The 21,699-nt window shown below is 33.8% G+C and overlaps 3 protein-coding genes across 4 annotated transcripts; 2 read left to right on the forward strand and 1 right to left on the reverse strand.

The window, feature by feature from the left end:
* The first annotated feature begins 1,334 nt into the window (after positions 1-1,334).
* Positions 1,335-7,278, forward strand: LOC130644390 (ubiquitin domain-containing protein 1-like). Its single transcript, XM_057449981.1, has 3 exons — positions 1,335-1,684; positions 4,252-4,479; positions 5,743-7,278. Exons 1-3 carry the CDS (start codon positions 1,594-1,596, stop codon positions 6,129-6,131), a joined length of 708 nt encoding a protein of 235 aa, XP_057305964.1. The 5' UTR covers positions 1,335-1,593; the 3' UTR covers positions 6,132-7,278.
* A 386-nt stretch (positions 7,279-7,664) lies between these two features.
* Positions 7,665-12,732, reverse strand: LOC130644391 (protein D2-like). Its single transcript, XM_057449982.1, has 4 exons — positions 12,339-12,732; positions 10,927-11,025; positions 8,116-8,149; positions 7,665-7,988 (listed from the first exon to the last, which is right to left on the reverse strand). Exons 1-4 carry the CDS (start codon positions 12,621-12,623, stop codon positions 7,789-7,791), a joined length of 618 nt encoding a protein of 205 aa, XP_057305965.1. The 5' UTR covers positions 12,624-12,732; the 3' UTR covers positions 7,665-7,788.
* Positions 12,733-12,844: 112 nt separating this feature from the next.
* On the forward strand, positions 12,845-20,965 carry LOC130644388 (uncharacterized). 2 transcript variants are annotated; one of them, XM_057449978.1, is made up of 5 exons: positions 12,845-12,954; positions 16,522-18,723; positions 18,894-19,148; positions 19,936-20,154; positions 20,379-20,965. In XM_057449978.1, the coding sequence occupies exons 2-5, from the start codon at positions 16,527-16,529 to the stop codon at positions 20,576-20,578; spliced, it is 2,871 nt and encodes a 956-aa protein (XP_057305961.1). In that variant the 5' UTR covers positions 12,845-12,954; positions 16,522-16,526; the 3' UTR covers positions 20,579-20,965. The 2 variants fall into 2 exon arrangements, with proteins under 2 accessions (XP_057305961.1, XP_057305962.1); XM_057449979.1 differs by lacking the exon at positions 12,845-12,954 and having other exon boundaries at positions 14,220-18,723.
* The last annotated feature ends 734 nt before the right edge of the window (positions 20,966-21,699 follow it).

Consider the following 21,699-nt stretch of genomic DNA (forward strand, 5'->3'; position numbering starts at 1 on the left):
CGAAAACCATGGGAATGACATTGACTGACAAAAATCGAACTTGAAACGGAGCTAAAAATACAGCTGGCGTACATTTTAAACAAATAACAAAATATGGCTGCGAAATACTGTATTTTTGTAATTTTTTGGGAATGTGTATTCAAACTTTATCAATGCATAGATATTATAAAGGTGAACTGATTAGTATAAAATTTTATGCCAAAATGACACTTGTTTGCTTGTCCCAGACCTCTCATTTTTTTTGCTGATAACACCATATTCTGGGATCTGTATGTCAGTTTGCAATTAAATTTTGTGAGTAAACATACAGGGCCTATACAAGCTTACCCAGAAGTTTTATTGCAAACCAACTTGCAGGTCCCAAGTCTGTAATAGAACTGTAAAAGGTCAACTCTAATTTCAGAAACTCTTTTTGTGTAAAACACTAGTTGTACCGAGGGTTGCTGTCACTATTGATTTGGGTCATTATGTGAGACTTAATGTTCATTTCTAATGTTCATTTCTTTGTAATATCCTATTTTCTGTTTTTTTTATCCGTGTTAAGGATACTGTAAGGGTATAGACACATATTCAGTATATTTATTGTTTCTCAAAAATTATGTTTTTTTTCTTTAAAATTGTTTATTGCATATAAAAGCAAATTAAATTGTCTATAGGATAATATAAATATAAAATATAATTTTTTTTCCAGGTAGCCATAAATCCACATCTTTGTTTTTCACTAAAACGTCCGAAACTCCCCTCCGTATTATTTTTTTTCTGCGTCATATTTATCAACTTTAGCATTACCATAGCGACAATACTTTGTCACATTTTTTCGAAAAAGTGTGTCGTTCATTTTTTATTTAAAAATTAGTGAAAAAATGAATTTTTGCTTGCTCTTTTGTGTTTTAACCTGTCTTTTTCTTTAAATAATCAAAATGTACATAAAATATGACAAAGTTATTTGCAGCAGGTATTGATGAGTTTTGTTGAGTTTCTCCATCGTGGAGGGGAGTTTCAGACATTTTAAGTCATGTATACATCGTGAAAAACGAAAATCTAAAATTCCTCGTAAGAGTTATTCGCAACCTGATCTTTACAACAATAGCCTATTCAAAGATGTGCAGAAGGTGTTAAGCGAACTGCCAACAACTCATTAAATATTTATATTATGTTTTAGAGAATACCAATCTCCACATATTTAAAAAAAAATTTCTTGTAAAAAAATTATTTTTATACCATTACAGTATCCTTAAATGGTCCAGTGGAAGTGTTAATTTAGAACAGCTAAATCTAGAAAGGCCATTCTTTGTAAGGCACCTAACCTCATTCTATGCAGTGTTTTTAAGTTTCATTGTTAATGCTTGAGCCTTGCCTGCTTGTCGGGACTAACATATCCTGTAATTACAGCAGTTTTTTTGCAAATTGTGATCTGGTTCTTCAGTAGTCAGTAATAATGCCACTAAACAATTTATCATTTTATGTTTTTTTTTTTTTTTCATCATTTATTCAGTTATTGAAATTAATGAGTTCTTTTAAACTCATTTTAGTTACAGCTAATAAAAAATCTTCAAACATGCACAAGCCCTTCTGTGCATAACGCAACAAAATATGGGAGGTTGTGTCAGTAACTCTAATAATAGTGATGGTTCATCTGGTATGTCATCTTCCAGACAATCAGGAAACTCTGGCCCACAAACAGGTGTGTATGCATGTTCTTATTAGTGATTTTGGTTTAATTAATTGGATTTGTACACAGAGCATCTTTATAACATCAAGCTTCTCTATAAGGTCAAAAAAAGTTATCTGTTTTATGGTAGCCTTAAAAACATATGGCTAGTGTGTTTTATTTTTCTTAAAATTGCAATTGCACCCTCATAATATAAACTAAAAAAAATAAAGATCACAGTTCCTAACATATAAAAACGTTAAGTGTGTTCCATGTACAACGAAAGAATAACTTAAATTCAAAGAAAATATTTAAATAAAAATAGTATTGGTAAATTTATTATAGTAAGATTGACAAACAGGGAATTAAATTTTAGTCTGATGAAATATAAAATAGCAAAAATACGCTGTTATAGTATAAAATCAACAAAAAAACGTAGAAGCGTGTGGTTACGTAAGTCAGAACAAACTTTCCTTGGCTTGACAAGGAAGTATAAATAGTTTTTTTATAGTTTTGTTATAAATCTCTATCTCATCAATCTCTTGTGTACAATAAAAAAAATTGTAGCAATAGGTAAGAAATAGGCACATGTCCCTTATTATTTCAACTGATCGTTCCAGCACAGTGAAACATTCTTCGACACATCTTCAGCTTTTTTCAGGAAAGGCGTTGGCACATGCCTAAATCATTTCAGGCGTGTGATTAATTGCACACCTAAAAAATAAATATTGAGTTTTCAAAATCAACCTAAAAATCCATTTTGTAGAATGCAATGGCAGCCCTCGAAATAATTTTCGGAGATACGTCAGACAAAATGTCTGATAGATTTCCATCTTGGTCGGTCACTTTCAGATCTCAGAATTATTGAATAGTCCCGATCTTTTTAATCCACAAGCAAGCCTACTCATAGCCAACCTGACCATCCTAGCTAATTCACTGAATGAAGCAAGTCTGCAAAACTGCACTTACAGGCGGAATAGACATTTTATCTGGGATTTAATTGCAGATAATTTCTTCATTTGACAAAACAATTGGAAACCATAGCAGGTCCGAATTTAATGGATTTTTTCTTTATGCCTTTAAAAACGAAACCCACCCATGCGGTATAATTCTTTTTTCTGTATAAACTTTGTTAAAATGTAGCTGAACTTTGTGAATGAATTTTGAAGTTTTATTTAAGCCACGTGGATACAGATTTTTTAATTTAAAAACAAAGCATATTTTCCCTATTTACTTGTGATGACCTGAAAAATAAACAATAAATATAAAAATGACAGTATAGTCATGCATGCTATTTCGGACATGTAGAAAAGGTAGTAAAGATTGAGAGAGTTGCTATACCAGTGTATGCTCGATTATCGTGTTTGGGTTCACGATTTAAAACGTCCCCCACTTTTCTGCCGCAAAATGAATGCGCATCAAAAATTAACCTTGGACCCCATATCGCACCCGTAACATCCTTTGCATGCACGTTTTACGTTGCACGCGTTACTTGATTTATTCATGCGAATCATCGCACACCTACTCATATATTCCAATTTTATCAATTTGCTGAATAACATTGGGAAAATGTAAATTTTGTTGGAATTAGAAAAAATGGGAAATATTTTGGGAAGGTTTTCTTCTACTTCTAAAGACTGGCACAATTATAGAGCAAGAATGATACTACGTGTAAAAATTTCTTTTATTATTAGAATATGTTTTTTCTTGTTTTCTTTTGCTTTTATTTTTATACATTGAGTTTTCAACTATTTTTTTCAACTATTCTTATTTAATATTTTGGCTTATTAAAGAGTGGGCACTTATGCTTCAGTCTCGTGTAATGAAGTTGTGGATCGCAAGGTAATAAAAAGACGTACATTAAGAAAGCACTTTACGTACACAGTTCTGCAAAAGCAGAACTGTACAGGGGGCTCAATAAATATAGAATAATAGAGCCTTCTCAATAGAACCGCTCCTTTCAAAACTAACGGCAGGTCTTACTTGTTGCCTTCTGTGTCGTGAAACAAAAAAATATGTCATGTTGGGCCTCTTTTGATACAATGTACAATATACAGTACAGTAATGGCCTAACATACCTAATATCAGGCTGATATATCTTTCGATAAACCTACTAAGTGTATTTAATTTAGTTACTGCAGTGTACACAGTATATTAAATGAGCACATTTTTTTTTTCACCATCTTTATACGAACCGCTAAAACTAAATTTCAAATGGACCGAACGAGCGTTAAGAAAAATATTAGGTATGGTACGGTTAAGATATGACTGTGTACATAGTATGGCACACTTTGTTCTAGCAAGAAAATATATTTTGCACATTAATTTTGTCTCATTCTGTCAGACTTAATTTTCTAGAAGGGAAACATCCAAAATTATTTCAAACTAGTAATTACCACGGGTTAAGTTACAATGGTATATTTCGTTTATTTTGCTTCTAACATGTCGTCATTTTACTTAGTTTTTATAAATTACAACTACATGTGTACTACATTTTGAAAGGTGTATGTAAAAAGAAATTTTACTATTTTGTTTTTTTTCAAGTATGAAAAGCCAGTATTATTCAAAATATTCTTTAATTGTGCTAATATGCGTTTTAGTAACCGTTGGTAAAAACAAACCACTTTCAAGTGACAAGCCAAAATGGAAATCGGAAACTCCTCTGACGATGGGACAGTTACGAAGCAAGCGCGATGAATACTGGGAAACACAACCTGCATTTGGTGGAAGAAGAGAAATTTGGGATGCACTCCGTGCAGCTTGCGAAACAGAAGACAATGGGTTAGCTCAAGCAATTGTGAATGGTGCTAACATTACATTACCTACTGGTTCGTCTTTTGTTATGCAAATCTTTTTTTAAACACCTTTCTCTTTTGTCGCTCCTCCTAAGTAACGAGATCCTCCCATTATAAATTGAAAATATATACTTCCTCCCCCAAATCTCCTAAAATTGTTTATATCTTTTAACGTAGTTATTCTTCGTTATCAAGTTTAAAACATTAACCAGTTTTTTTGCTAGTAATTACTATAGTATTATATGTCTCAGCACTTATTATACTTGAGAGGTATGCAACACCCCAATGCTAATCAGCATGGGGAAAAATAATCAACATCTCTCATTTAGGGAGCAAAGGGTTTGATTATTACTAGCTCTTTATTTCCTCCTAAAATTTTGCAAAAAGTTCGTAAAATATGGAATAACTTTTATACTTTTTCGCGTTTTCTAAAATTTAGACGTCAATACCTCCTAAAATTATCCAGATAGTAGTATTCTACTTTCTACCTTCTGAATCCATGCCCACAGAAATAGTTATAAACACCTAAACGCATGGTCTGAAAATCTTTTAAATGAAAATATTAGGGCGACTTGTTTGTGTTGAATTTTAGTCACACACTCTTTCAGTTTATCCTTATTTTAGTTTATTTTCAGCCACTTCTAATTTACCGACTGGTAGCCTTGTGGTAGAGCGTTCGTTTCAAGTGCGGGAGGTCTTGGGTTCAAACCCCGGCCGAGTCATGCCAGAGACTATAAAAGTGTGAATCTTTCTTTTCTGCTTAGCACTCAACATAAGAATAGGATTGATATTGTTAAGCGATTGCTGTGCTTTCACGACTTTCGTAGCTCAAATGGGAGGTTTAAATGCACTGGGACACCGTTCGCAGGACCCGTTTGGAAAGCAGCACCAATAGTAACTGAAGAGGCTATCCTGGGTAAATAATTTCAATAATAATAATAACCTAAATCTCTAATTTAGGTCTCTCAAAAGCTTACAGCGCGTGCCTTTAAAATATAAAAGGAGAAAAAAATGAGGAAACCCACAAATACATTTTCAATATATATAAAACATCAAAATAATGCATTTAAAAGAGTTGACTTCAATTAGAGAAAAAAACGATCGTGTTGGTTTAAAATTTGGATTTAAGGGCTTTATGTCTGGTCGTTACGTTCAATCAAGTTCAAAATAGCATATTGTACATTATTGTATAGCCTCAAAATTAATTTCTAAAACCTACTGACTTTTTAATAATTTATTTTACAAGTTTACAAGTTTTTACAAGTCCTGTTATGTTCTTCAATAAATCCATTTTAGGATCTCTGACTGATGCTTATGATGAGTTAGGGAACCACTATAACATACCGGTGTATTGTATAAGTTTACCGGCCAATTTAATCCAAACAGATGAGGCGTCGAATACATCCAGTGGATCAAAGGATAATCTTCCCGAACAAGCATCCGGGGAGGAAATGGTAATTAAAACCCGGCTATCGACGTCAAATAAGGACGAGAAACTGACTGTTCGAACCGGCGAGACAATAGGTAATATAAAACGCCGAATCCAAAAAGAACATGGTGTACATCCATCAAAACAAAGATGTTTTTATGCCGGCAAGTTATTGTACGACAAACTAACGATCTCAGACACGAAGATATCAAAAGGTTACGTCATTCAAATTATAGTTGCTCCTCAAGACGATTAATTATTCTGTAACACTGTGCTAACTGCATTTTTGAAAATATACAAGAGAGGCTACGAAAGCTAACACTCGAATTGCGAACGCCAAGCAGAGATGTACATACGTTACTTTTACAGTTCGCATTTAAAAGTTTTTGCACATAATTTTGCAAGCCATATTGATTTATGATGGTTTGTCTTCATGTCTGAGCAAGTTAAATGTCAAAAAGATTGTTTCCTTGCAACTACTATGACTTAAGCAGTTTTTTTTAAAAAATTTAGAATGAGTATACCTTGTTGACGACTTTGCGTGAAGAAATTAAACGAAATTTATTGTATGCAGAACATTTTTTCGTCTTCATACTTGAAACAAGTAGTACTCCTCTGTCGTTCTGCGTCACAGATAGTTCGTAAATTCGAAATAAAAGAACACAACCATAAAGCATGCCTACACTAGTCTATTAATGGCGTCAGCCTTTGTTCTTTGTTTTGGATTTAATTTCAATGCTTCTTTTCAAACGAGTATTACAACTTCAGCAAAGGTCTCCTTTTTGCTATCTTAAAACGTGTTATCGCTTGTATTTATTACTTGAATTCTTAGTCTGTTGCAACGTTGCTTCTCGGCTCAAAATCATTTTTAATAATAACCTTTTCTCCCCTTTTTTATTACGTAACATTGAAAGAGTTTACCTGATTGAAGAAGCATTGGGAATTTGTCTTCAGGTAAAACGTTACTTTCTACATTCTAGTTTCTTTTTGTTTCCTCAATCCTATTTACATTGAATCGAAGACATTCGTATCCTTATTATTTTTTGATTTGTGTCATTTTTGTTGTTTGTAGCATTTACTAACGAAATTGCTGCAGAGACTTCATAATAAAATGCAGATGATCAACCAGCATTCCAAATGTGATTCCTTTTCCAAACAAATACTAATATTCTTTCCTATCAGCATTTTACATTATTAATATGTTCTAGATTGGAAATTATTTGAAACAGATGTAATTATTATTTATTTGTTTTTTAAGTTTACTGCTACTACTTTAGAAGGCATTTTTTATAGCTATTATAATTCATTCTCACAATTTGAAATTAAATATATATATATACGTACTGAATTGATACGTTTGTAAATTACTTTCAAAGTGAACACTGGATTTCAAACATGTATAATTTTTTAAGTTTGATTCACTTCCAATAACAAAATGGACTGCAGAATACTGCGCTGAAAAAAAGGATAGTATTATTTTCATACAAAGAAACCGTCCTTCCACCTAAGAATTATTTACTAGTGTTAAAATTGATGGGGTCAAACATTTGTCTTCTTCGTTGCTGTTGCTGCTTTCTTTGAAGCCTTTTTTTTTGTGGATGAGGGTTTTTATTAGGGTGAAAATAAAATAAGGAAAAAGCGGAGGGGACATGAATAAAACGTTTTTGCTAAAATTCGTGCAATTGCTATGCTAAGAGCCCTTAAAATGTATTGATTTTTATTCATTATAGAATTCCCTTACTTAATTTTAATGTCCGCTTATACACGTAAGATAACACGACAGGCGATCTAAAAATTTCAGCAATATTTTACCATTATTGTTAATGGAAACTAATTACACTAAAAAATTTAAAGAGAAATTTAGCGCATAGATCTAACAGAAAATGAGGGGTTGTCTTTGCATATTCGAAGGCTTAATTATTATCTTTTTCTGTTGTGAAAAATGTAAAACCAGATAGGCTTGTTAGTTTATATTCGTTAGCGTAGTCATCTAAATCAAAGTTTCCTCTCTCGGTTATTGGTATGTATTCTTTTTGCTTTTCGAACTGCTTTAACAGCAGGAATATATAACGATGCTTTCCAGATCCTGCTGGTGGCGTGGGCGGATTATATTCTAGAAACAAAAACATGAATTACTGCTTTTCGCATATGACGAGCGTTGCGTTTACCAGTTGATGTAAATGAGATATATAAGATCTTAAAAAAGATCTTAAACGAAAAGGCAAATACAAACTACCCACCAACTGCGGTGAAACTGTTTTCTATGTCTGCGTCCTGTAAAAAAGAAAATCAAATATTGATAGATTGAAAAGAGAGGACTATTTATTTCATGCAAGGAAAGGTAAGAAAGCGTTAAATACAGGACAAGAAATTGGCGGAGAATTTAAACGTCATTAATTGTTTTATTTTAATTAATTGTTTTATTTTATTTTTGTGTACGTGTGCTTTTGAACCTTAAAGACAATTAATTCTGATATATATAACAACCAAATCTCGGTATAGGTTACGGGAAATAGCAAAGCATGGTTTTCCTTTGTTATGTGGCGTCATTCGTAAAGAGTGAGCCAATGACATAAATTTTTAGGACTTACGTACAGGGCACTTTGGTTACACTCATAAGCGCACGAAATGAACACATAAAATTTGGTACTTATTACAAAATTAACAATGGGTTTGTATACAAAAGAGAACAACCTCGATGTTGTTTGATGTTGTTCTTACAGGTAGCTTAGCTACTATAGTTACATTTAGGATTAAACTAGCATTTATTACTTAATACTCAGTAAAATAGGTCAAGTTTGATTATTAAACTTTTTCGCTATAGCTAGCTAGACTAAGCATGAAAGGACAAGGCTGGGCTTTTTAGCTGGGTTAAAAGTCAAAACTTAAAGAAGAAAATTACATCACATTTTTTAAGATTATACTAGCTACACATATTTTAGAACACCTGCAGGAAAATGCATTGTTCATCAAGTTATCCCATATGGCTAATATGGAAGATTTCTTCATAAAAAGCATCAGAAACTTTTTTCATGTGGATTACTTTTACATTAACAAAAATTAAAAATTTGAAGATAAACTTTTACGATTTTGTCATTCATTAGTTTTCAAATTTCTCGCTGGAAATTTTTAAGCTTTAAAACCGGTGTCTCAAGGTAACTTTTTCGTTCTTATCCTAATGCTAATACATAAGCTATGCAAGAACTTTTGCAGGAAAATAAAAACACATCAAGAGAAAAAGTTTGTTATTAAAATATTATAAATAATTTCAAACCGATTAGTCCCTGCAGTCATTTTGGTGTCAGCGGTATGAAAAACTATGCTAAAACTATACTAAGTAAAAGTCCTATTACTTCAGTAAAAATTGAAATAATGACTTGAAACTTAGTATTACATGTTTTTAGACCAGTTTAATGAAATGAACCCAAAAATTTTTTTTACTACTATTATAGTTTCTGAGTTCTTAATTTTGGCCATTTTTTGAGACGCCGATAAACTTTTTTTGACAGCATATCAGTTTTGACAAGCCATGTGTACAGATAACATTCTAAGTGATTCTCAGGATTAAAAATAATTCAAACAAATAAAATGTGTCCCAGGTTTAGGACCAAATGCCTTATCCAGCTCAGAGAAAGTGGAAATGTGCTTCTGAAGCACAGTGCTAAATACATAATCTAAATTTTATGCCGTATAAATACAAAGTGGTTAGAAAGTTATTTTTTTGTCCACCTGGATCTGCAACACGTTTACTTTGCACTAATCGCCCAGTCTGCTGCCACTCACAATTAATTTTTGAATATCCACAGGAACTTTTTATGCAAAATGAAAAAAGCTAAACAACTGTATTTGCTTTGCAGAAGTAACAATAGGCTTATCTTTATCATAAGTCCTGTGAATGTTGGTTTATGAAAAAGATATTCTTAATGCTACAAGTGCTCCACTGGATTTGTAACACATTACACTAAGTGTCCTCCTTGTGAAACAGTTTACACCTTACTAAGTCTTAACATGAAGACTTTAGGTCTTCCCACTTCAAGCGAATATTACTTCTGGCTATACTTTCCCAAATTTTGTTATTTCATAAAAGAAAACTGAAAATCTACATAATTTATTTATGGAATATAGGTTTCAGTTTGTCGTGGAAACATGTTTACCAACATGTAATGTCTTGCATACCTAACTAGCTATATACTCAAGTCTTGAATGTTCACTGCTATGGGAGGTCCAAATAACTACCTAGCTATTTTTATTTAAAATGACAGAATGCTTTGAAAAATCTTTTGTGCAGCTAGCTACATTAAAGTAATATATTTAGCTCTTGAACTTTATCACTTATTTATTTAATAACAAATGTGCCCTGGGGTGCTGGCATGGTACTGGCTAGAGGTAGCTTAAAATCACAAAATAAATATTATCCAGATGTGACCATCCCTCATCATCAGACATCGGAAAGGCGTTTCTGTTCTTTACTTCTCATTGTGGGGTACCTCAAATTCTGTAAATCCAATGAAAAAAAATTACTTAAGAATTCCTCTTCTTTCCCTTGCACTACTCATGGCATTTCTTTGCATGCCTTCAGTTTCAAGCCATGATCCCTGAGCTTCCAACCCCGTCTTAGTCACAAGTTTCAGCGCTAGCCAAAGTGACGGACAACGTTGAGGAACTCTGGGTAATTTTGAAAAATGTGGTTCTGCCTTATGATTTTCAAATATTTGCTGCTGATATCAGCATATTTTGGCCCTCAGGTGCCACACCTCCGTACATATAGGAGTTAATTATCTTTAAAATATCACAAAAATCTTATTAACCCTGAACAACACCCCAAAAACCTTGAAATTGTAAAAAAAATTTGCTGATACCCTGTATCGCTCCAAACATCCAATATATTGCAAAAAAGGTAGGGAGACATTTTGTTATATTCGCAACCTCGTCCCTAGGACTTACCAGGGTTTTTATATTTAGCCGTCCAAACAACAACAAGCCAGTCTAACAAGTTCTAGGGACGAGGTTGTAAATTATCAGGAATAAAATGTGATATTTCGGTACCATACCTGAATGTTAACAACTAACCAGTGCAGCCAACTTCGTTGAGTTGGATTATCGCGGCTTGGGGCGTCGGGATCTAACATAATCATTGTGTAATACTGATTCTAAAAAAGAAGTTAACAAATTAGATTTATGAAAACATAAAATTAACCGTACTTACTGGCACAAACAGTATAGTTTATGCCAAAAAGCTTTACGCGAAAACTGTCGCAATTCCAGATAAATATATCTATCTGAGTATGCGCATCATTTTACTAACGTTTTTGCATTAACAAGATGCAAAAGTTGCATAAACTATCTTGCTTTTCCTTTTCAGACAGTGCTTGGCGCATAGACTCGTTTTATTGCAGTATGTGCAGCCATACCTTTATCTGCCCCACGATAAATGTAATCTGAATTGTGCATATACTTATTTTTTCACGATGAATAAAATCTGCTTTGCGCTAGGACTCTTTTTTTGCACAATGTGCAACTGGTTCTTTTATTAGCTGGCGATAAATGCATCTCTCCTCTTTTCAAATTGTGGGGTATTTTGTTGTGACGGTATAATGCTTTTTGCTCGTTATTGATAGTCGCTAATCTAGCGTAGTTTCCTTCAGTCCTGACAGTAGAATCGTATAGCTGCCAGAAAACGAAATAAGAGTATAAAGTGAATAAGAGTCAAAGTAAAAAATAACAAAATTTTGGTATCGAAGAGGGCGTTGAGTGGTAGAATAGGAGAGATTACCACAGAAAGAACTTTGAATGGCGAATTCGACGGCGAGTTGAGTACCAAACGTCAGCATGCGGCGAACCTAAAATACTGAATGTAAGCACTCTTTTGGGGATTAAAAATCGTTTTAAATTCTTTTAAGTAATGAGTTTTTCTGGAAATAAACAATGAATACTGCGTTCTGATTGGTTAACAGTTTACAGGTAAATATTGCGCCGCTAAATAGAAGTAGGAACTGTTTCTACTTTTCGGCGAAACGAATTGTTTGAAGCGCAAAATGGAAACAAATTAAACTGATGCATGCTCGAATACATTTCCCCGGCAAATTTCCGTCCAATTCGCTATGTGAAAATCCCCCTAGATAAAATATACTTAATTAATGTCAATTTCTGTATATGTGGTAATATTCATTGTTTGCCCTTAAAAACTCGTTACTGAAAAGAACTCAAAATAACTGTCTGGTTTTTTAATACCCAAAAGAGTGCTTACATTCAGTATTTTAATTTCGCCACATGTTTTTTGTTTTACGAGAAAATGAAAAAGTAGTTCGCAGCTAATTCGCTTCGTGAAAATCCCCTTTAATTACCCAAGTCATAACAAAAATCTCTCTTCTGTGCGGTGCGAGATAGTAAAAAGCTCGTAGAGACGAGTCTCTCACTTTTATTATATCGCTAAAAAGATGTATTATGTAATTTCTAAACATACCACGTTAGCTCGATCAAGCACGACACTCGGCGGGTATGTAAATTTACTGATATTATAATTTTTCCCGCATTCTATTGCTTTTTCACCATATTTTACACTCATTTTTTTATCTACAGTACACATGTCGGTATTAACTGTTTCTACTTTTAACGAAATTGGAGTCCATTCAGCTCTCCTTTCCTTTTTCTGATAATCTTCTGCGCCAGTAAATGACAAATATAAGAACAAAAGACATAAATACAAGTAATTATGTATCCTGCTCCGATAATTATTTAATTGCGTCATATTTTAATTTCGAAGGGTTAACCCCGAGCTCCGATTTGTTCCTTCCTTTGAAGTTTCTCTGTAAAGTTTGTTTACATGCCACGAGAAGGTCTCTTGATTTTGTTTTAGATCTTGATCAAAGTTTGTTAAAAAAACATAATCGAGCAAAATGACGTAACCCACCCAAGATGCAATGCCACATTTGCGATACTAATCTTTTGCGCATGCGTATCTTTACGTCATCTGGGATTTTCACTGCAGTCAAAACAAACACAAAACGCGACGAAAGTTTTAAAACTGAATTAAAATTACTTTTGGGTTATTTAGTGCTAGTCAAAAACCATGTGTTAAGGTGAGTGTAGAATTTCAACATTACAGGGGTAAGGAGAAATGCTCTTGTCTTTACCATGTTGATAAGTTGGATATTTTTTTTGTTTTAGCTATAGCTAGCTAGCTAGTTGTACGACGCAGTGTTTTTTATATTCTATGTGGTTAGCTAGTCTCACTTATTTTTCTAGGAATATACCCTGATTTGTTTCCAGAAGGGGCCATAAAGATATTTTAAGCTCTCATTTGTAGGGATCAAATCTACAACTGTGTGACTATCGACTGAGCTACTGATCCCCAATGAGCTGGATAGGCTAATGGTAAAATGATCATTTTAAAAGTGTTAGCTATACAAAAGTTCGCAATTTCAGTTTTTAGGTCTTTTCTTTGTTGTATATACATGCTATTATTAAGTTTGAAAAGAGTAAAGTGTTGTATATCTAGTGATAAAGAGAAGTGAAAAAAATTACATGTTAAAGAAAAAGTATCTAGCTATAGCTAGCTATATATATTTAAAAAATACTGTAAAAACAAAAAATCTCACCCAATGTCAAAAGTTGTATTTTCAACTAACCTTTTAATCAGGTATGTAAAATGAATATGAAGAGGCCAAATTGTGTATTTTATGACTGCCAAAACACCTTTCTTATGGCTAATTTTGCTTTCAATTCAAGCAATTTCCCTCTATATTTTGCTTCTGGGGAGGTACAAGCATTCCATGGTCAAACTATAACAAAAAAGAATCCTTAATAAATAAACAATATCTATGAACTGTGTAAAATCCATTTTTATCCTTAAGCCAAACTCTGAAAATAACGACCTGTGTTTTGTTGATAAGCATCGTGATATTTTGCCAGGATGGTACAAGCAATTCTCTCCTTCGCACACATACTTCTCTATTATATTTCTACGCCATATATATTTCTTTACTGCACTTAACATATTTCTGCCTGTGATGACTTGTTTATATATATGCCACACCAGTTTCCATTGTCATTAACAAACTTTTTGCAGGTATTAACGGGCATGAATTCAACATTAAATGTAAGTTTGTGAGTGTAACTGTAAATGTAAGTTTGACTTCATTTTTCACTTAAATAGAAATAGAAAAATGACTGCTGACTAAACATAAAAACATGGTCCCAAGTTTTTTGGAATTTTTTTTAATTTTTACATGTATATTTAAAAACTTGAATAACTTTAGAAGATTTGAAAAAAAATTCGAAAGGAATTGATAAAAAATTTCTACAACATAAAAAATATCATTTTCAGCACAGGAACCCTTTAAATCACTGCAAAAAATAAGGCTATTATTATTTTTATATATCTAGCAAAACATATCCTTTGTTTACAGCAGCCAAGTGAAGGGTCTCTTTAAGAGACAAGAGAGGAGTTGAACGTCCTCCAGCATACCTTAGTTTAAAGGGGCGATTGTGGAAGTCCCATGAAATGCCACATAGTGATAGTGTCACTTTAAAATACACCCAGTCCGGTCTGTGAACGGTTAGCACTAGGAAGCGCATCCGGCTGTAAAACAATGCCAAAACTCTTTATTAATGGCTGTAAGAACAGTTGATCAGACAAACTGCGTAAACGGGACTGGAACTCTAAGGAGTGAAGGTGTTGCGCACGCTAGGACAGATGTCATGTGTGAGCAGATGTCATGTGTGGTAGTAACTCAATTTTTTGTCAGACTTGCAAGCATTGGGTACATAAAAAGTGCAGTAGTATTGGTGGAAGTTTACGAGCTGACATTCAGTTTGTATGCAAGCGTTGCAAAGGTGAGATTATAGAGAATGAAGTATTTCCAGCTTCAATAATGTACAACAGTGGCTTGTTAGAGATAGTTCAGAACTTCTGTTAAGTAGGTGATATGTTGGGCAGTGAAGGGGGTATTGGAAGAACTGTTATTGCAGGATAGGTTCTGCTTGGAAAAGGTTCAGAGAGTTACTTCCTTTGTTGACTAGCAGAGTCTTGTCAATTGAGTTAAAAGGTAGGTTGTATGAGGCCTGTGTAAGAAGTGTTATGTTGTATGGTAGTGAGACATGGGCAGTGAAGCAGGAAGATCTTGGCCGTTTAGAAAGGAATGATATGAGAATGGTTAGGTGGATGTGCAACGCCAGTCTGAGAGACAGAAAGATTTCAGATAAGCTAAGAAGCAGGCTAAGTATCCGTAGAATTAAAAATGTTATCCGGATAAGAAGATTGAATTGCTGGGGCACTTGGAAAGAATGAAGGGGGATAATTGGGTAAGAAAGTGTAGAGACTTGATAGTTTCTTGGGCAAAACCCAGAGGCAGACCGAGAAAGACTTGACAGGAGGTTATAAGGACAGATTTGCTACAGAAGAAGTTGAGTTTAGATCTAACACAGTCTAGATCAGATTGGAAGAAGGTCATTAATGTACAACGTCCAACCCATGCTAGGATGGAAAACGGATGTTAAGCCGAGAATGATGAGAATGATGATGAGCCATTATTCTGAACATCTTTTCTCCCATGCAGGAAATTGATTCCCACTATATTCAAACTTGAGGAAAAAATACTGCTGAACTTTTTCAGCTGGCGTGGAAAATATCTACCATTAAGGTAAAATTATGGTTACCTTCAATTACAAATGCACTTTCAATTCTTAATTTGAACCTAGTCATATATCTAGGTACTTTTTTATTCTGCTTTTTTTATTTAGTCATCAAAGTTACTTAGTCTTACCTGGTCGGGAAAATCCTGCTTATTGATGTCTTTACAGGTCTTAAATTGTATTTCATTTTTTCTTTGACAATTAATAATAGAAAAGTTGAAGATCCGCTATTTAGTATATTTCAAAAGACAATGTCACTTTCCCTCCTACTGCGGACAGCGTAATAGAAAACAAACGAAATTGCTATAGCCAAAATAAAATAGATCATAAAAAAGCTGAACATTGAATGTATGCTGAACGTAAATAAAAAAGTGCTGGACCTACATGGCAATAGCTAAACCAATATTTTCCAATATTTGCTACAAAAAAAACAGCCTTAACTTAGTACTGCTAAATGAGACACTTTAAGATATTTTAAAGTTGTTATACAGTTATTTAACCATTGTTTTATACCTGGAGTCCTCAGCTAAAATAAGTTAAGAAGCTTGGGATGTAATTTTGGCAAAAAAATGACCTTTATTATATCTATGCATTGATAAAGTTTAAATGCACATCCCTTAACAGGTCAAAAATTGCAGATGACAAAAAATGTCCAAATTTGCTATTAGTTAAATATGACATCATAATGTGAATAATTTAAAAACGAAAAGAAAAAAATAATTAAAAAGACTTGTTAACCAACTTTTAAAACTCTATAATATAATTTTAACATCATTTATACCTCGAGTTCCCTTCAAGTTTATAAATTTCCGGAAAGACTTATTTTTGTGTGGTCAAAAAAATGCATTTTGTGTTGCAATATAATAAAATGTAATAGTACCTTGTAACAACATTCTTTGTTTTTACTGTACAAAAGGGATTTTGAAACTAAACTATATATATTTAACTTTTAGATATTTGAACCTTTTATTCATTCATCTACTTCATTTTTTACTTCTACTTATTTTTTTTAGAAATAATGTCCTTTTTGCCAAGGCGATCATCTCGTTCCCGACCCAATTCCAGAAGCACAACACCAAATCTTGAAATTGCTTCTCCTGTTAGAAAAAGAAAAGTGAAAAACCTGAAGACTTTATATGGGAAAATGAGTGGCAAAACCATTGAAGCCCTGTCTAAAATGACAGAAAGTGCAAACAAAAAAGCAACAGACAAGTCAAGCAGTAAACAGTTTGGTGGTATAAAAAATATGAAATTATCTGACTTTTCCTTAAATGAAGATGAAATAAACGTAACAAAATCGCCTGGGACTTCAAAGTCAATATATACAGGAGCTGGTATCAAATTAGATGCATTTGACTGCTTTCATCGAGTATTAAATGAATGCGTTTATGATTACACGTTCAGCATTGCAGATGCAGCGCTCATATTAAAACAGCTTACGCCTGACATTATTAAAAAAATAGTACCGTTAATGTCTCAACAACAGTCACCAAGGAAAATTCCCCCAAAGCAAGAAGATAAAACTGAATATTATGAAGGCGCTATTGATTTAGAAGTAAGTGAAATAAACACTGAAAATAAAGAACAATTGCATAGCAGTACAAAGTATTCTATGAAGCGACCAGATGCATCTAGACCTACTAGAATGTTGTCACCAGGCAGCAACTCTTGCAGTCCAGTGTCAGCAGCGGTTCAAGCATTAATTAGCATTAGTGCACCTGTTATGGAGGATACTGTCACCCAAACAGACGTTCAATGTAAATTGGACAGTGGAGTTGCTTCCACGTCACAAACTGCGTTAAAAACTATTAATACTGAGATGACAGAGAATGCTAGCAAATTTGTTCCCTTATCGAAACCTTCATCAACATCGAATGAATATTCAGATCCAGTTTTTGCACCTATTCCAAAACCTGCAGTTGTATGCAGCACATATGCGAAGGAAGCAACTTCAAACACGAGTGCATCAAGCGAAATAGCTGAAGTTTTAATTGTGTCTAAAATGAACACAACTCAGTGCGAAACGAGCACTGTTGTCACGACTCATCAGCAAATTCTTCCTGAAATCCAGTCTGACCTGTCAAACGGCAACTTTCTTGACACAACATCAACTGTAAGTGCTTCAGTGACTTCGATGCACCATCTCAATAACCTGACAAGTCATACGCAGAAGGTCTTTGACATTAGTAATAATTTAATATCAAAAAGTTTAACACAAGACGACCCCTTGCCTCATTTTAACTTATTACTTGGCACGTCTGGTTTGCCCGTGGAATTAACCTGCGGTTTACCATCACCATACACCAATCAGTTGACAGCCTCACCAATGGCTACAGTATATGGCAGCCAACAGGATAACAGCAGTCAATCTACCGCTCAGCAAGATGTTGTTACAACTGGAGCTCTAACAAACACAAATATTCTCAACGTTGCATCAATCTCCCACACAATGTCGTATCCCGAGCAGATATCTTCCGAAGAGCAGGTGTCGCTGGCTAACAACCTTCGTTTTCCAAACCAGTTACGTCCGATTTTGCCAAAACCGTACATGGAAAACTCTGCAGCAAATTTAACTGTTGTCTCAGTTATCCCTTCGTCTGGTGTTGTGTCAGCCAACACTGTTTCCCAGTTTTCTCCTTTGGTTAAATACGATGAAAGAAAAGCCATGCAATATAGTGTACCGCCAAGTCAAATATTTACAAAATTAAACCAAGCTGGCAACACAAATCAAATATCACCTTTGCAATTTGCTGCTATGTCACCACAGCACAGAGCATTTCTCAATCCAGCTTGTATTTTACCTGGTCAGAATTTAGATGCATTATTTTACACGCAACACAAAGATTTCAAATCGTTCAGTAATAGTATTACTTTACCCGTACAAAGCGAAAATCATTTAAAAACAAAAGTTGCTATAAATCCAGGATTGTTTTTACCGTCGCAAGAAAAAAGAAGGATGTCCAATCCTGCTAAAAAAACTGAGAATAATGGAAGAGGTCATCTAGAAGTCGCGTCTGCTTTATTAAGCATGGGTACTGAGAGTGGACAAACAAATGACAACTCAAAAAGCAATGATGAAACTCAAAGTATGGAAGAAATAATTCACGACAGCCTAAAGAACGAATTCTGTCCTGTTACAGTGCAGTATACCGAGCAAGGTACCGTCAAAATTGATGATGTCGATATAGATCCAAAAAAGCACGTGATCACAAAAGGTGAGCCTACTAATTATTATGCAGACCTTGACCGTGTGCTGTACTGCTTGTATTAATTATAAAATGTTTTATCTGGAATTCAGGGTATGAGTTAAAATTTTAACTATATATTATTTGTTTTTTCAATGTTTGTATATTAGTTAAGAATCAATGCGATTGTGCTTTTTTAGATAACTTTTCTTGTGGTAAGTGTAACCGCGTATTCACGTCTGTGCTTTACCTTGCTCGTCACATCAAACGAGTGTGTCCAGACATGAGCCAACGGAAGTGGAAATGCGACCGATGCTCCAAAGCGTTTCGTCACCCATTCGGCTTGCAACAACATATTTACACACATACTGGTGAAAGACCTCATAAATGTGTGCAGTGTGCGAAGGCTTTTTATAGTGCAAACGATCTCCGCAGACATGAAAGGACACACTCAGGTTTGTTATTATTTATTGCAACTTTATTGCGATTTCAATCTTGGCCATAAAAAAGAGAAGCTCTGGTTAATTAACTATCGGAGAATTATATTTTGATTTCTGGTGACAGGAAAGTTTTTAATTTATTAATTGGCAACGGGTAAGTTCGAAGTTGGTAACATTTCGGGAATCTTTTATTGTTTTACCATACTTTAAAATTTAACCATCTTACTCTACACGGACTCTACTGGATACGTTACTTCTCTTGGTTCAGAGTTTAATGAAGTTTCTGAGTATGCAATGTCATGCAAAACACTGTTTAATGTTATAGACGCTTAAAACACTTACAATGAAGGATAAACAAACGCATGCTTGTTAGTCCTGATTAAATTCCCGCTTAAGTTATGAAAATTATGAAAACGACGATTTTAATAGTCACTAAAATTTGCAGAATTGTCCCAAGACAAATTACATTTTAGTTAAACTAAAAAAATTTGTAGTCCCATAAATTAAAGAAAATTCGTAGCCCGTTAAATTTAATTTGTGCCAAATATGTCAACCGCTTAATTATAACTCCATTAAAATTCCATTTTTCAAGTGTTTAGTTTTTCAAATTTGCTTTTCAAACTAAGGTAAAAATCTCGAAATCGAAACTTTTTGTCGTAAAATAAAACACAAAAATTTAAGAAAAGATTTTTGTGCAACGTTGGTTTTAATTTTCTTTTGAGTAAATGTTTATGATGTACTTTTCAGAAGTGTTCTTTATCTTGAAAGCAACATAAAACGTTCTATTTGCTCTTCGATTCAGGTGAACGTCCCTATCAGTGCAGCCATTGCGACAAGAGATTTTCAACTACGATCTCCTTGAGAACTCACACCTATATACACACTGGTGAGAGGCCACACAAGTGCCCACATTGCACGAAAACATTCGCAACATCATCCAAGTTAAGTCGACATATTGTAACTCATTCTGATAAGAGACCTTTTTCCTGCGACCAATGTGTAAAGACATTTAATCGATCAGGTATTATACACGTGATTGTTAGTTTATTTTTTTGTGAAACTGTTGAAAAAAGGGCAAGCTTCTTAAACTAAGCGAAGGGAAAACAAATAGCTACAGTGCTTTAAAGGAACAATTATCTGCTAAAGAAAATTTTGCGATTTTTTTTTTAACTTTTAAAAATATGTTATACGCCAAAAAAATTCTTGTTTTGTCAAAAATGACAATTTGTTTTGAAACCATTATAGGCGATCTCCGTCGTCATTATATTCAGCAGCATGGTAAAGCCCACGAACTTCTTGATTGCGACCAGTGCAATAAAGTATTTGCCACGCAGAAATGTCTACAGCATCACAAGACCACTCACAACAGAGATCATGCTCCTGTAGTCGCAAATCAACTAGTCAACACTGACCAAGAAACTTATAATTCACCTTCACAGTTTTAATCAGATCTCGCCATCGTTTCTGTTCCGGTTATTTATAAAATAATTTACATGTTACAAAAAAATCGGCAGAAAAACAGAGGATTAGTGTGCACTCTTTTCAGGGAGTTGAAACATTCGTAATCAGGTTCCTTTAATTTGTAAATACTGTTGATTTGGCGTTCCGTCCGCATTTTGTTTTTTCTTCGTTGTTATAAATCGCGCAGCATTTTTCCCCGTAAATCTTTTATTCTTATATTTTTATTAAACCAAAATATCAGTAATTTATATATTTATTTTTCTTATTATAAATGTATGTTATGTATATAACATTTTATATAGATTAATTAACAAAATTTGTAACACTGTCTAAAAGATGGGACTTTCTAAAGATATAAACTTTGTTTCAAATTTTCTTTTGAAACTTCAAATAAACCAATTATAAATTAAATTTCCGACACTTTAGTCTACTCTTATCACCTCTACTTGCAATTTTTTCGACCACAACTTTTAAACTAAATCTGCCCTGGTTATTGGTCTTTTAATCTGATTTCAAAAACATGTCCGATTAAAAAAATACATTGCCTTGTTTCGTTGCGTTATCAGAAATTCGTGCGCTGGCGTGAGAGGAAAACTAGGGAGGAGGGTGCTTTGTGTTTTTTTCCAGTCACGTAATACAAATCTTTTTCTAAGACCTTAAGCAAAGATCAAGTAGATTATCTTTTCTATCATAAACCAAAGCGTTTTCGGTGGTACAAACATATTTTCCCTGCTTTGGAGGTGTTTATTCTTTTTTCACACAATAACCAATATTAAAAAATTAACTAAAAAGTGGTTACGAATGGTGAATCCGATTTGACAAAATGTAGCCTCTATAATTTTTGATGTAACTAAATTACCCACTTTTCTTACTTCACGCTTTTGCGAAAGAAACCGTTACAACTTAGCCTTCGAAAAGATTTTGCATTCTGCAAGAAAAACGTTTGCGGTTATACGAAAACAAATTATCTTGCGGTTGATCGAAATACTGGAAAACCTTTTCCAGGATATTGCTACTACTACACGTAGTGCATACTCCGGCGCACTTTAAATGAATCGGCTTGTTACAGACGGATTTGAGGAGGAGCTGCGACCTGCATTTAAAA

This window comes from Hydractinia symbiolongicarpus, chromosome 5 (assembly GCF_029227915.1).
Source record: "Hydractinia symbiolongicarpus strain clone_291-10 chromosome 5, HSymV2.1, whole genome shotgun sequence".
Taxonomy (NCBI): Eukaryota; Metazoa; Cnidaria; class Hydrozoa; order Anthoathecata; family Hydractiniidae; genus Hydractinia; species Hydractinia symbiolongicarpus.

Excerpts from the sequence above, each read along its gene's own strand:
- LOC130644388 (XM_057449978.1), top strand. The coding sequence starts at position 16,527 with ATGTCCTTTTTGCCAAGGCGATCATCTCGTTCCCGACCCAATTCCAGA. Across the intron at positions 18,724-18,893 it reads AAAGCACGTGATCACAAAAG|ATAACTTTTCTTGTGGTAAG; the intron begins GTGAGCCTACTA and ends GTGCTTTTTTAG. Across the intron at positions 19,149-19,935 it reads ACATGAAAGGACACACTCAG|GTGAACGTCCCTATCAGTGC; the intron begins GTTTGTTATTAT and ends TCTTCGATTCAG.
- LOC130644390 (XM_057449981.1), top strand. The coding sequence starts at position 1,594 with ATGGGAGGTTGTGTCAGTAACTCTAATAATAGTGATGGTTCATCTGGT. Across the intron at positions 1,685-4,251 it reads AAACTCTGGCCCACAAACAG|TAACCGTTGGTAAAAACAAA; the intron begins GTGTGTATGCAT and ends TATGCGTTTTAG. Across the intron at positions 4,480-5,742 it reads TAACATTACATTACCTACTG|GATCTCTGACTGATGCTTAT; the intron begins GTTCGTCTTTTG and ends AATCCATTTTAG.
- LOC130644391 (XM_057449982.1), bottom strand. The coding sequence starts at position 12,623 with ATGACGCAATTAAATAATTATCGGAGCAGGATACATAATTACTTGTAT. Across the intron at positions 11,026-12,338 it reads TGCTTGATCGAGCTAACGTG|AATCAGTATTACACAATGAT; the intron begins GTATGTTTAGAA and ends CTTCTTTTTTAG. Across the intron at positions 8,150-10,926 it reads GGTTAGTTGTTAACATTCAG|GACGCAGACATAGAAAACAG; the intron begins GTATGGTACCGA and ends TCTTTTTTACAG.